We start from the raw sequence: 13305 nt of genomic DNA, 5'->3' as shown, positions 1-13305 counted from the left end.
GGTGAAAGGTCTATTAACAATCTCCGTTATGCAGATGACACAACCCTGCTTGCTGAAACTGAGGAGGACCTGAAGCGCTTGCTGCAGAAGGTCAGGGACTGCAGCCTCCTATATGGATTGAAACTCAACATCAAGATAGAAGGAGAATTGATGGCTTTGAATTATGGTACTAGAGAATAGTATTTAATATACCATGAATTGCTACAGGTTCATCCTAGAGAGGGTGAAATCAAGTTCCTCCTCAGAGGCGAGGATTCTGAAGGGCCCTGTGACATACTTTGGACATGTGGCAAGGAATGACCAGTCCATGGAAAGGGACATCATTCTTGGGAGGGTGGAGCAAGAGAGGAAAGCCATCAGTGAGATGGATTGATTCAGTGACTTGGGTAATGAGGGTAGATGTGTCAGAGACAGTAAGGTTGGCTTAGGATACCACAGGGTTCAGAGCATTTGTACATAAGGTCACTGTGAGTTGCAAGCAACTTGACGGCACATAACAACAATATCCCTTTATTATTATGGTTTCACATTGCAAGTTACTGTGAATTCTTTATAGATACATAGCATGTTATTAAGTAAAATCTTTAACATTTCATATATAGATTTTTTTTTCTTTCTAAAATTAGTTTCCTTGTTTTTAAAATAATTCATTTTAATGTTAATCAACAAACATGGAGTTCTCTACTTAATATGAAAAGATAACTTTCTTCTCTCAAGTTAAAACTATGGTGTTACCTTATACATTCAGTCCTCACTGCCTCCTTTTCCTCATGAGCAGAGGAAAGTGTGAGTGTGTGTATGTGGGGGGCGGGGGGTCCATGTGCGCTGCTGTGTAAAAGCTGCTCTGTCTACCAACCCCGTTTATAAAGATTACAGAGTTCCTCTCTCCCCTTTGTCTGCTCTGACGTGAATATTCTAAAGAGAAGCTAAAACACCTACTCTCTTACCTCAGCTTATGTTTAGCATAGTACTGAAGATTGTTCTAGTTACAACATTAAGATTATGCCAAACATTAGGTTTTGCTGTGGTTAGGAGCTTGGTGGCACAGTGATGAAGCACTTGCCAGTGGATGACTTGAACCCGCTAGCCACTGTATGGGCTAAAGACGGGGCAGTGTCCTTCCATACAGTTACTGCCTTCACAACCCCATGGACAGTTCTACGCTCTCATACAGAGTCACAGAATTGGAATGGACTCAGTAACCATGGTTTGGATTTTTTCGAAAAAGGTACAGTTGGAACCATGGATGTCAACAGGACATGAAAAAGTTTTTATAGGGATTATATATGTGTTTTAAGATAGTTTATTAATCAATATTATATCATTTCAGAAACCAACTGATTATAATAAAAAGTTTGAGGAAGAGAATTGGGAGATAACTTTTGAGGTAAGTTTCAACCCAAATATTTTTAAAACTTTAAACACCTCGTAAGTGTGAAAGAGCTGATAAAGGAGCGTGGTTCAAATCCACCAGAGGCTCTGCTGGAGAAAGAGGGGCAGTGTCCTCCTGTGGCAGTCAGATCCGACTCAGCTGTACACAACACGGGGTCGGAAACAGCTGATAAAACATCAGAAGCATTTTGGTGGTGATTTTTAAATTTCACTTTTACTGAGATGTGTTTTAATAGCATAAAATAACTTTTCCGGGAGCTGTGGTGGCCCTAGTGGCAAGAAACTGCACTGCAAACCCAGAGTTATGCGGTTTAAATCCACCAGAAGCTCTGCTAGAGGAGGGGGCAATCTCCTCCTGTACCAGTCAGATCCAATTTGACAGTCCACACAAAAAAATAGCATAACATAACTTTCAAAGTACAACCATTGTCCCTGTATAATTACAGAACATTTTCATCACCCCAAAAAGAACATGCATCATTAGCATTCACTCTCCATCACCCTCCTTCAGGCAGCCACTGTTCTGCTTTTAACTGTTTATAATGAAATCATTCAGGGCATCACTTTTGTGACTGACCGCTTTGACTCAGCTTTATTTTCACAGTTCATTCATGTTGTATAGTATATGCCAGTACTTCAGTACTTTTTAACTGATGAGTAAACCATGGTATAATATACCACATTTTATTGATTTTTCTCATTCATGGATAAATATTTGGGTTATTTTCTTTTTTATGACCAATACGAATATGACTTCTGTAAAAATTCATATACAAATCTTCACATGAACATATGTTTTAATCCCTGTTGGTTTATACCTCAGAGTGGAATAACTTGAGTTATGTGGTAACTGAGGAAACAGACTACTTTCCAAAGTGGCTACACCATTACCACTAGGAATGTACCAGGATCCCAGTTTTTCCACATTCTTAAAAAACTCACTTTCTGTTTTGTTGATTATAGCCATCCTAAAGTTAACTCTTGTAGTTTTGATTTCCCTAATGCTGTGGTGTTTACTGTTTTTCATGTGTTACTGGTCACCTTTGTTGAAAAAGACTGTTTCATTCCTTTACCTATTTTTGTTGGATTATTTTTCTTCTTACTGAGTTGTAAGAGTTCTTTATGCATTCTGAATGCAAATTCTTTATCAGAAACATGGTTTACAAACATTTTGTTCCATTCTGTGGACCATCTTTCCACTTTAACTTTTTGTGCATTGAAGCATATGTGGTTTTCATTTTTATAAAGTCCAATTTATGCATGTTTCTTTTGTCACTTAAACTTTTCATGTAGAATCTAAGAGTTTTGATAGATTGTCACTTATGCTTTTCATGTAGGATATAAGAGTTTTGCTAGATAAAAGCTTTCTGTCTTATATGTAATACTTCTTCCTGTGATGACAAAACATGTTTTAAAGTTGCTTATGTGTAACAAATTGTTCAGTAGTAAGTGCCACTTTGAGGTGAGAATTATTTGCTAGGTTTATTTCTAGGATATTTTGTGGTTTGTTCTTTTTGCTTTCTTGTTACCAGTTTGGAATGATTAAAGATCAAAGAGTACATCCTTCAATATGGATTACATCTCAACATCAAGAAACAAAAATTTTCACCACTGGGTCAGTAGACAACAACATGATAGATGGCGAAATAAACTGTCTGTGACTCCATCTCATTTGGGTCAATAGTCAGCACACTTGGTACCAGCAGTCAGGAGATCAGGAGACATATGATACTACTGATATGAGAGAACCCGAATAGGAAGATGCAAATATAAGAGATATAAGATATAAAAAGATATGAGATAAAATATATTACGAATTACCAGGGGAAGAGAAAAATGAGATGATCTTGCTCAAATAAAAACTATTACTTTTGTTTCTGCTAGAGGCAATGGTTGCAAAACATGGTAATTAATGTTACTAATTTTGTACACTTAGAAATGGTTAAAACTGGGGGGAGGGGAGGGCTGGGCAGGGAGAGAAGTGCAGCAATGAATGAATGGAAATCCAAAATCTCTGTAAATACTCATTAAAATTATTTAAAAAAATAAAGCTTAAAAAAATAATGAAAAGGTAAAAAAAGAGAAATGGTTAAAATGGCAGCTTTTTTGTTACTGATATTTCACACTGATTTTCATTGCCCCTATTTAGCGTCTCCAACACCCTAGTCACATGCAGCAGCAGCATATCACTGTTGACAATTTGTTGCCCATCTTCCAAATAAAAACAACGATTCTCATCACTGGGCTGGTTGAGTTTAGGGCAACTCAACGGCACATAACAATATACATAAATATAAGGAGCCTGGTAGCCGCCAGCTGCTCGGCAGGAAAAGGATGGGCAGTCTCTTCACGTGCAATTAGCTGCCTCTGAAAACCCGCCAGAGGGTCACCTACGAGTCAGTTCAGATTCACAACAAGAAGTAGCACAGTAGTGAAATGCTAACCTCGTAACCAGAAGGTTGGCAGCTTGAGCCCACCAATGGCTTCAAGGAAGGAAGGATCTGGCATTTTGCTCTCCCGTGAAACTCAGTCGAGCAGTTCTCCTCAGTCATGATAGGTTCGCTGTCGGAATAAAATCTGTGGTACAGACACCAACGCATCTATGTCTGCGCACACACATGTGTAAATAGATATAGTTATTCTCTTTATCTTCTTTCAGATTGGAAGATGAGAGAATACAAACGCTTGTTTAGTCATCACATTCTGATCCTTCTGTAAAATAATTTTGTAATACTCAGTATTTCAGAGAGGTACCCTGCACCATGGTTAATTTTTATAATGCACAGTATTACTGTAATTGTTATTCTGAAATTTGAAAATTTTCATTGTGAATCTGTTTGTGATATTTTAGGCACTGCTGTCGTCTGAAAGGGAGACTCCGATTTTACCACCGTATTTGTCTTTATCGTTGCCTCCCCCGGAGGAGCTCTATGCTGTTCACGTGAAGCACGTTGTCTCACCTAATGAAGTATGTAATCTGAATACTTAGTTGGTAGTTAAAATTACAAGCAGTCTTAAACTCTAGACTTGCCTCTCTTGTCCATCTTCATGACTTTAAATGATTGAAAATCAGTGACTTTTGGGTTGTCCCACCATATAACTTGCTTTCTAGGTACTTGCACTGAATAAGGCATCTGTTGTTTTCATCAGGTGTCTCCCACGGGGATGTTGCTTTAATTGTTAGATGTGTAGATTTTTACCAGCTGGAACTGTTCATGCTTATGTAATCTTAAGGTTTCGCTCCCCTCCCTACCCGACACATTGAACTGTAGATGCCATTTACACGGCCGTTTTCTCATACCACTTACCACCTTCTGATACTGTGTGCCACTAGACTGTCACTTCATGAAGATGTTCATCCCCAGAACCTAGACTGACTAGCACCTAATACGTGTAGTAAGCGGGAAGCACTGGTGGGGTAGGTCGTTGGTTGTCAGACTGCTCACTGAAGAACCAGCAGTTCGACTCTACCAGGAGCTCCAGGAGACAAACATGGACAGTCTCCTCCCATAAATCCTTCCAGAAACCCTGTGGAAGGTCACCTTATGCTGGAATCAGCTCAGTGGCAGCTGGTGTGCATAGGCGTTGCTAGGGACCACTGAGTAGAATATGCCCCACTGTGAATGGCGTGGCTGAAGCTTGCCCCTTCCTGCCCCCTCCTCACTCTTCATGAGATGCTCAAGCCCATTATTGAAGCTCAACATCAAGAAGACAAAGATTCTCACCACTGGGCCAACTGGCAGCATTATGATAGACAGTGAAGAGATTGAGATTGTTGACAGCTTCAGTTTGCTTGGCTTCCCAATCAGCATTCTTGGTACCAGCAGCCAGGAAATCAAGGGATGAATTGCATTGGGAAAGTCAGCTGTCACAGACCTCTTCAGAGTACTGAAGAGCAACGACATCAGTCTGGAGATTAAGGTGTGCCTGATTCAAGCCATAATCTTCACAATTGCTTTCTGTGCGTCAGAGAGCTGGACAATGACTAGGGATGATACAGAATTGATGCCTTTGAGCTGTGGTGCTGGAGAACAGTATTGAATACACATGGACTGCTAGGAGAACAAACAGGCTCGTCCTAGAGAGGATGTTGCCAGGCTGCTCATTGGAGACAAGGATTCTGAAGCTTCGTCTAACATACTTTGGGCATGTTGCCAGGAGAGACCAGTCCTTAGAGACAGACATCATGCTTGGGAGGGTGGAGGGACAGAGAAAGAGGGAGACCATCAATGAGATGGATTGATACAGTGACTGGGGTTGGGGGGAGGTGTCAGGGACAGTAAAGCTGGCTCAGGATAGAGCAGGATTCAGGGCTGTTGTGCGTAGGGTTGCCATGAGTTGCAAGCGACTCCACAACACAACAATAACAACATTATTCGGCACAATAGATAACTCCAAATTTAGCAGCTTAAAGTAAATGAGGGTCAGGAGTCCAGGAGCAGCATAATTAAATACTTTAGTGTGGAATCAGTGTTGGCAAGAGTTACTGAACCAACTTGTAAGAAGATTTATTGGCATGGCTGTTGGCCAGACTCAGTTCCTCCCTGCTCATAGACTGTGTACTTTGCTGACTGAACAGTCTGAGAGGGTGCCTCAGAAGTACAGGCCACGTTTTCTCTCCTATCTCTTCTCTGCAGTAGCATACCTCTGTCATATTCCTTTGGTCAAAGAGATTAACGGTGCAATGTGGGAAGGAAACTGTGATACAAACATCAAGAGGGGAAGACCACTGGGAACCATTGTTGGAGGCTCTGCCATATTGATTTTGTCTGTATGAACGAGTATGAGAAATCACAAGATTTGCGTTTTCCTTCCTTTCCTCCATGTAGGTCTATATTTGCCTTGACTGTGTGGACACTTCTAATCAGTTTAACCAGCAGAGAGACACAGATGACAGTGGAGTCAGCTGGGGGTCGGAATCTGGGAGCCTCGATGAAGCACTCCAAAGGTTTAATGAAAATGTGGAGACAGCTCTTCCTCTGACAGATTTTAGGACAGGTACACTTTCTTTTTTTAAGTGACTTATTATCATGTTAACTGATAGTTTTATCATACTTTACATTCATAGTCTCTCTAAATGCTCACAACACCCTGTAGGTGATGTCTTCCTCATATGTGGGTTAAGTAAAGTGAACTGAGAAACTGCTGGCTTAGGGCCCTCGAACTCACCACACAAGCATGCTGCATTGGAGATCTGAATGCAAAAACATTCTTTTCTAAAGTTAATGTTTTGCTAGTAGCTCAAATTTTCAGAGTGGTAATTCAAACCTTAGTAATGGTAAATTTCCTTAGAAGCCATCTAAATGGATCATTTTAGGGTTTTTATGGGGAGGGGGTGTGGGTGAGCCAGTTCAAATGATATCCTATTCAGTATAATTTTTTTTTTGTTCCAATTCATTTCATGTATTTCTACTTAAAATATATCTAGTTGATTGTGTGTTTCTTGTCGAAATAGAGTGGCTTCCATACGTTTTTATCCATGTTATAGAGTCCCATTTAGTCTTGACCTTTTGTATACATTGAAGGATATTTTAGCAAAGGGAAAAGGGCTTACTGTCTTACCTGAGGGTTCTTAGTGTGATTGTAATTGGTTGTCGCCTCCTCCTGGCCGATTAAAAGCACTTACTGTTCCCTCTTCCAGAGTCCTTCCCCCTAGAGTGTCTTCCAGTAGCCTAGGCTCTGCTGAGCGCTTACCTCCTTATGGAAGGTCTCTCAGGTCTCCCCCTCGCCTTGTTTTCTCTGTCCCTCTTACTTTCCTTTCTAACTGGCATTATAGTCAGAGGCTCTGTATGTGGCTTTCAGTCCCCAGCAGTTAGAAGGGCACCTAGCACAAGGAGATCCTCACCAGTATGTTGAATGAATGAAAGAAGAAACTTACTATGAATGAGTGTGGGTTTTGTAAATTTAGTTTTTGGAAGTTAAAAGCCTGAATAAAACAATTCCGTCTTCACTTTGTTGTTGTTGTTGCTATGTGCCTTCGAGTCGCTTGCACTTACTTTGTTAAGTAAATTTATTGTTTACATTCTATTTTGAAGAGATAAACTATAGTCATGTCTTAAAGCTGCAAATAATGAAAAGTGGAAGGTATGCATTCAGATAGTTACTATGCAGAATAGCTCTACTAAATGAAATTTTCTACTCTGGATGATGACCTCTCTATATGGAAAACATTCATGTTTATACTTCTAATAAAAATAATTGTAAATGAAACCATTTCTACAGTAAAGTCACAGTTTTTAAATGCTGCTTATTACTGTGTTTTTTGTGGACATTATATAGAATATGATGGCATGAGTATAAGGAGAGGTGGAAGTAGTGTGATGTCAGAAACACACATAACCCATCTACTCAGAAATTTACAAGTGAAGCAGAGTACATACTCGTTTTCCTGCAGCTTGACGGAAGCCTGCCACTCATTAGAAAATGTGTTCTATGTTTTTGCCAAGTATTATGTTAATACGACTGTAAGTCGGTAGTCAGGAAACCAGTGGCTTAGCAGAGCCTTGCCAGTCGAGTATGAATGAGGCAGCTAGTCATAAAGGTGTGTGCATAATGTCATAGAATCAGGAGGAAGACCAGACTTTATAAAAGGTCTTGTTAGAGCCGAGATTTGAGAGAATAGCTGTGTCTCATACAGAAAAGGGCTGCCTGAGCAGGATATTCTAGAAGGCAGAAGAGTCTATGTAGTTGAAATTGGAGGCAACTATGCAGGACCTTGTAAATTGCAGAGCTAAGGATTTTATATTCTAGGTGGTTAAGAGTTCAACAGGAGAGTAATGTCAGTTAATTTATTTATAATTTATAATTCTTGTGACCTAACAGAATGAGTTAGACAAAATTGAATTCAGGAAGAAGGGAACTCATTTCATTACCCTTTTCAAAAAGATGATGACTTAGACTAAAAGATCGGCAGGTTTTTAAAGATAGCAGGTCTAAGCCATGACTGGTAGAAGAAATAGGAACTCAGAGAAGGGGAATGAAGAAGTGTTTCTCTTCGCTTAATTCTTAAGAATTAACTTAAAAAGAAGCAAGGTTTATGAAACTTAATTCTGCATGTTAGGTAGCTGAGCTTCCCGAATTTTTAAAGAAAGAAAAAGTTAATATTTTTCCCTCCCATTTTCCTGCACCCAGATATGCCTTGTCTTGCAGAATACAGTGACGGCTTATGGTACAGAGCAAAGATTGTGGCCATTAAAGAATTTAATCCTCTGGCTGTTTTGGTCCAGTTTGTTGATTATGGATCAACGGAAAAGCTAACAACAAACAGGTAAAGAAAAAGAACATTCTTTCACTTGAATGAGGATGATTCTTAGTTTTCATTTATTGTTTAATCATTCTTTTTTCCTTTTCCTAAAAGAATTTAAAATTATTTTAATCTATTTGTATTAGGGATTTGTCAAGATCTAAGGAAATTTTTAATGAAGATACAGTTTATATGTCACAAATCGCCTTTTCTTAAAAAGAGTACAATTCATTGTTTTTTCTTATATTAATAAATGGTCCAGTCATCGCCACATCTTCATCCCTGCAAACCACATAGATTGAGCTTTGCCATGCTTTTTTATTATAAACTCACAAGGTTCATCCACACTGTAGCTTGTGTTAGCACTTCATTTCTTTTCATTGTGGGATAATACTCAAAAGAGAGGATGTATGATATTTGATCTGTTCCTCATTTGGTGAATATTTGGGTTGTCTCCATTTTTACTATTTGTGAATAATGTCATTATGAACACACAAGCACCAGTATTTGAGAAAATGTTTTTGTTTTTCTTGGGAGCATATCTATAAGTGGCATGCTGAGTCATAACACTAACTCTTATATTTAGTATTTTGAAGACCTGTCGTACTGGTTTTCCAAAATACCTTTACCATTTTCTATATCCACCAGCAGTATTTCAAGGTTCCAATTTCTCACATCCTCCTCAAAAGGTTTTTTCCCCTCGTATTGATTATAGCCATTCTGGTAGGTGTCTGAACAAGAGCAAGAGAACACTGCATGGTTTGAAATCAAGAAAGGTGTGCTTGGGGGCTGTAGCCTTTGTCTATATTTATTTTATCTGTACATTGAGCAAATCATTTGAGAAACTGGACTTTATGAAGAAGAATGTGCCATCAGGATTGGAGGAAGATTCATCCTAAAAGCAGGGAAGAAAGACACACTTGCCATACTGGCTGCAAAAGATCCAAGACTACACTTCCAATATGGATTACATCGTCACATCACAAAGACAAAAATTATTCACCAGTGGGCTAATAGGCTACATCGTGATAGATGGAGAAAAGTTTGAAATTTCACCTTACATGACTCCAAAATCAACACCGTGTTACCAGCCGTCAAGAAATCAAAAGATGGATTGCTACTAGGTAAGTCTGTCAAGGACCTCTTCAAAATACGAAGGAGCAATGATGTCAGTCTCAAGACTAGGGTGCACTTGATTCAGACCGTGGTCGTCTTCAGTCACTTACTGTGCCTCTGAGAGCTGGACAGTGAATAAAGACAGAGGAGTCATGGATGCCTCTGCGTTGTGGTGGTGGAGCATCGTACTGAAGATCCTGTGGACTGCACAAAGAATGTGTCAGAGGAAGTGCAGCCGGAGTGCTCCTTGGAGGCAAGGATGGGGAAGCTTCATTCCATACACTTCAGGCCTGTTGTCAGGAAGGGCTCTTCCTTGAAAAGGGCCAGCATGGCTCAGCAGGGTGGAGGATCAGCAAAGGAGAAGACTGTCAGCAGGATGGATTGGCAGCAGTGGCCTGAAGGCTGTTAGCAGTGATGAGGATGGCACAGGACAGAACAGGCTTCTGATATGTACTCGACCACCCCTAACAGCAGTAAAGTTTGTTATGAGGTGAGCTCTAGGCCCAGAGGTGGGCAGTTCGAATCCACCAGCTGCTCTGAGGAAGAAAAGTATTCTCTTCCTGTGTAGTTTATAACTTCTGAAAAACTACTGGAGTGTCAGCGGTGATGTTTTTCTGATGGCACTGAGTTGACTTTGTGCATGCTTGTAATGCATTATCATTGTGGTCTTGATTTGCATTTCCATACCTATTACTTTGGTTGCTGAAAATGAAGCATTTCTTGTAGATCAAAGAATACAGCCTTCAGTATGGCGTACACGATGACATAAAACACATCGAACAAGCAGTTAACTGGAGAAAAGATTGAAGTTGTCAGGAATTTTAGTACTTGCTTTGGCATATACGAAAGTTAGGACGATACAGAGATTAGCCTGGCCCCTCCTAAGGGTGATTTACAAGTTCAAGAAGCATTCCTTATTTTTATAGTGCTGGCAAAACTGGACATCTGCCTGCAGAAAACTGAAACAGGATCCATGTCTCGGTCGATGCACAAAAAGTCAAAGTGGATCAGAGACCTTGGGGAAAACCACAAACCATAAAGAACATCGTGGGGGAAGGGGGAAATAGGAACAAATTTAGAAGCCTAAGATTATGGCATGAATAGACTTGTAAACAGCCAAAAAGGCACAGGGCAGGATAAAATGATGATTGACACCTAACAATCAGATACCTGTGGGCATCAACGGCTTTTTTTTCCAGTAGTTTGAAAAGCCCACAGACTGGATAAAAATACTTGGCATGGCATCTCAGATAAGAGACTAACATTTACAGTGTAAATATATATATTTATTACAGGGCCTACAAAAGAAGAAGACTGATAACCCAGTTACAAAACAGGCAAGAGATAGGGAAAGATCCACCAGGCAGGATATTCAGATGGCAAAAAAAATCCCACACGTAAGGAAATGGGTTTCCTCACCTCTTTCTTGATTTTAAACCACAGAGTGTGCCTGCCCTCTGACTGGACAATGCTCACTTGGTTTGGGTACAGCTTTGTATGAGCTTGATTAAGTTTTCTGGGCATGGTTTCGTTCTGATGTACAAAAGGGTCACTGTGAGAGAGAACTGCTTTGATGACATCTAGGAACACTGTTCATGAAGGTGAGAAGCATGTGTGTGTGTTTACTGGGCATTTGTGTCACTTCCTAGTAGACTTATTTTCTACTTTGCACAGAAATAACTTAGTTGTCAGTATACCAAAAATGAGAAATTGGAAGATAAATTAGGGAAGTAATGCCCTTTCCAGTAATATCTACCAGAATAAAATACCAAAGGATAATTCTGGCCAAGAATGTGAGGGTCTGAGATGATGAAACTCTGCAACACGTGAAAGATTAAGTTTCTATAAATGGTCATGAATTAGAACACTTAACATTGTAAGATGTCAGTATTATTCAAAACATCCATCTTTTCAAAACCAGAAAAACCTATCCTCCACTTTATATGGGTGGGCAGGAAGCCGCCCCAGGTAGTAAAGCAGTGTTGGAGGGAGAAGGAAGATGCACACTTCTTGGTGTAGTGTGTTAGGTGTGGGGCACACACTACTGAGAGATGAGCAGTTCGGATCCACCAGCTGGCTGAGGGAGAAACATAGGGCGTCTCTCTGCATAACGATTTAGAGCCTCCGGAACACAGTGAAGGTTATCATCCTACGTCGGAATCCACACAGCAGTGGGCTTCATTTTCAGTCTAGAGCCACGGTAATCAAGACCACCAGGTACTGACACTATGATACATCAGCCTGTAGAATAGAGAGTCCGACAGGAAACCCACACATCTGTCAACTGATGTGTGAGAAGTGAGTTCATTTGATGGAGGGTAGATTGTTGTTAGCACCGTTGGTTTGAGTATGACTTAAAGCAATGCTTTGAGCAGATCTGAACAGTGTCCTATACTGTGCTGTCCTCATATTTGAGCCCACAGCTGCGGCTGGGAGTATTGGATTCCTCTATGTAGAAAAATGGAGTCCATCCCTCACACCATATTAAAATAGATTAATAACCTAAAATATGACAGTTAAAACCATAACATACTTAGAGGAAGAGGCAAGCACACAGTTCTTCCTGTCCTAACATTTAACAATGGATTATATGTAATAAAAATGTCATAAAAGCACAGACTTTCTAAAATGCCTACGTTTTTTAAAGTAGAACCACAGGAGTTCCACACCTACAGATGGGAAAGCACCTGGACACCGTGTTTATCGCAGCACTACTCAAAATAGACAGAAACAGTCTGAATACCCAGAAGCCGAGAAATGGGTAAACAGGTTGGGATACAGTTGGAGAGATGAAGAGCTTGAAGACATTCAAGTCCTTGAGTGAAATGGTTCAATCACGAAAGAAAAAAATGTTCTAGGAGGACAGAACAAGCAGATGTATATAGACCAGGGTTTATTGATGGTCAGATGGTGGAGAAGATAATGAGTGGCTTCATAATAATAATGGCAAATCACACTGAGCTGAGCTAGGGTTACCAACTATTGCAATTGAAAAATGAATTAGCAAAGTGGTATGATATACTTAGAGCCACAAAAATAAAAGTCCCTGATGGCCTAGAGTTAAGGAGTTGCTCTGAAGTCCTGACTGTAAACAGCTTGAACCCACCAGCCGAAAGATGGCCAGTGTCCTCCAGTGCTATTTACTATGTCTGAAAACCCTCAGGAGAGTCAGTTCTGACTCAGAGACACACATAACGAGACTGCTTAAGTCCATGCAAACATCTCATGGGGTTTGGATGGAGGGTGAGTGCCCTGGGTTCATGGGGTTAACTGGCCTAAGGACCTCTTCAGTGCTTCTGTTCTACCTTCTATTCTTGCCATTCAGTGTCTGTTCTTGTAGTGTCTGTGGTCTAAAGAGTTTGCAAGCAGCAGCCAAGACACAATTAGTCTTTACTGGCAAGGAGAAAGAGAAAGGATTCACGAGTAAGAGGAGGATTTGAAATGTGTCACTTAATGTCGCATTTGCCGTGAGACTAGAATAACTGGATGCTGCCCAGCTATCATCAGTGAGCATTTTGATAAAAGATTCTATAGAAGAATCCTGTTCTTTTTTT

General features: G+C 40.2%; 1 protein-coding gene across 1 annotated transcript in view; it reads left to right on the top strand.

Moving 5' to 3' along the window:
• The window catches only part of RNF17 (ring finger protein 17), a 145817-nt gene that overhangs the window by 126233 nt on the left and 6279 nt on the right, over positions 1–13305 (top strand). The window contains exons 30-33 of the mRNA XM_006879553.1: positions 1331–1387; positions 4244–4360; positions 6222–6390; positions 8524–8659. Coding sequence (XP_006879615.1) covers positions 1331–1387; positions 4244–4360; positions 6222–6390; positions 8524–8659 — 479 coding nt within the window. The remainder of the gene's footprint in view (positions 1–1330; positions 1388–4243; positions 4361–6221; positions 6391–8523; positions 8660–13305) is intronic.

This window comes from Elephantulus edwardii, unplaced genomic scaffold (genome assembly GCF_000299155.1).
Source record: "Elephantulus edwardii isolate Elephantulus edwardi_28Jun2011 unplaced genomic scaffold, EleEdw1.0 scaffold00004, whole genome shotgun sequence".
Lineage (NCBI taxonomy): Eukaryota > Metazoa > Chordata > Mammalia > Macroscelidea > Macroscelididae > Elephantulus > Elephantulus edwardii.
The sequence above is the reverse complement of the archived record's forward strand: the minus strand, read 5'-3'. Positions and strand labels throughout refer to the sequence as shown.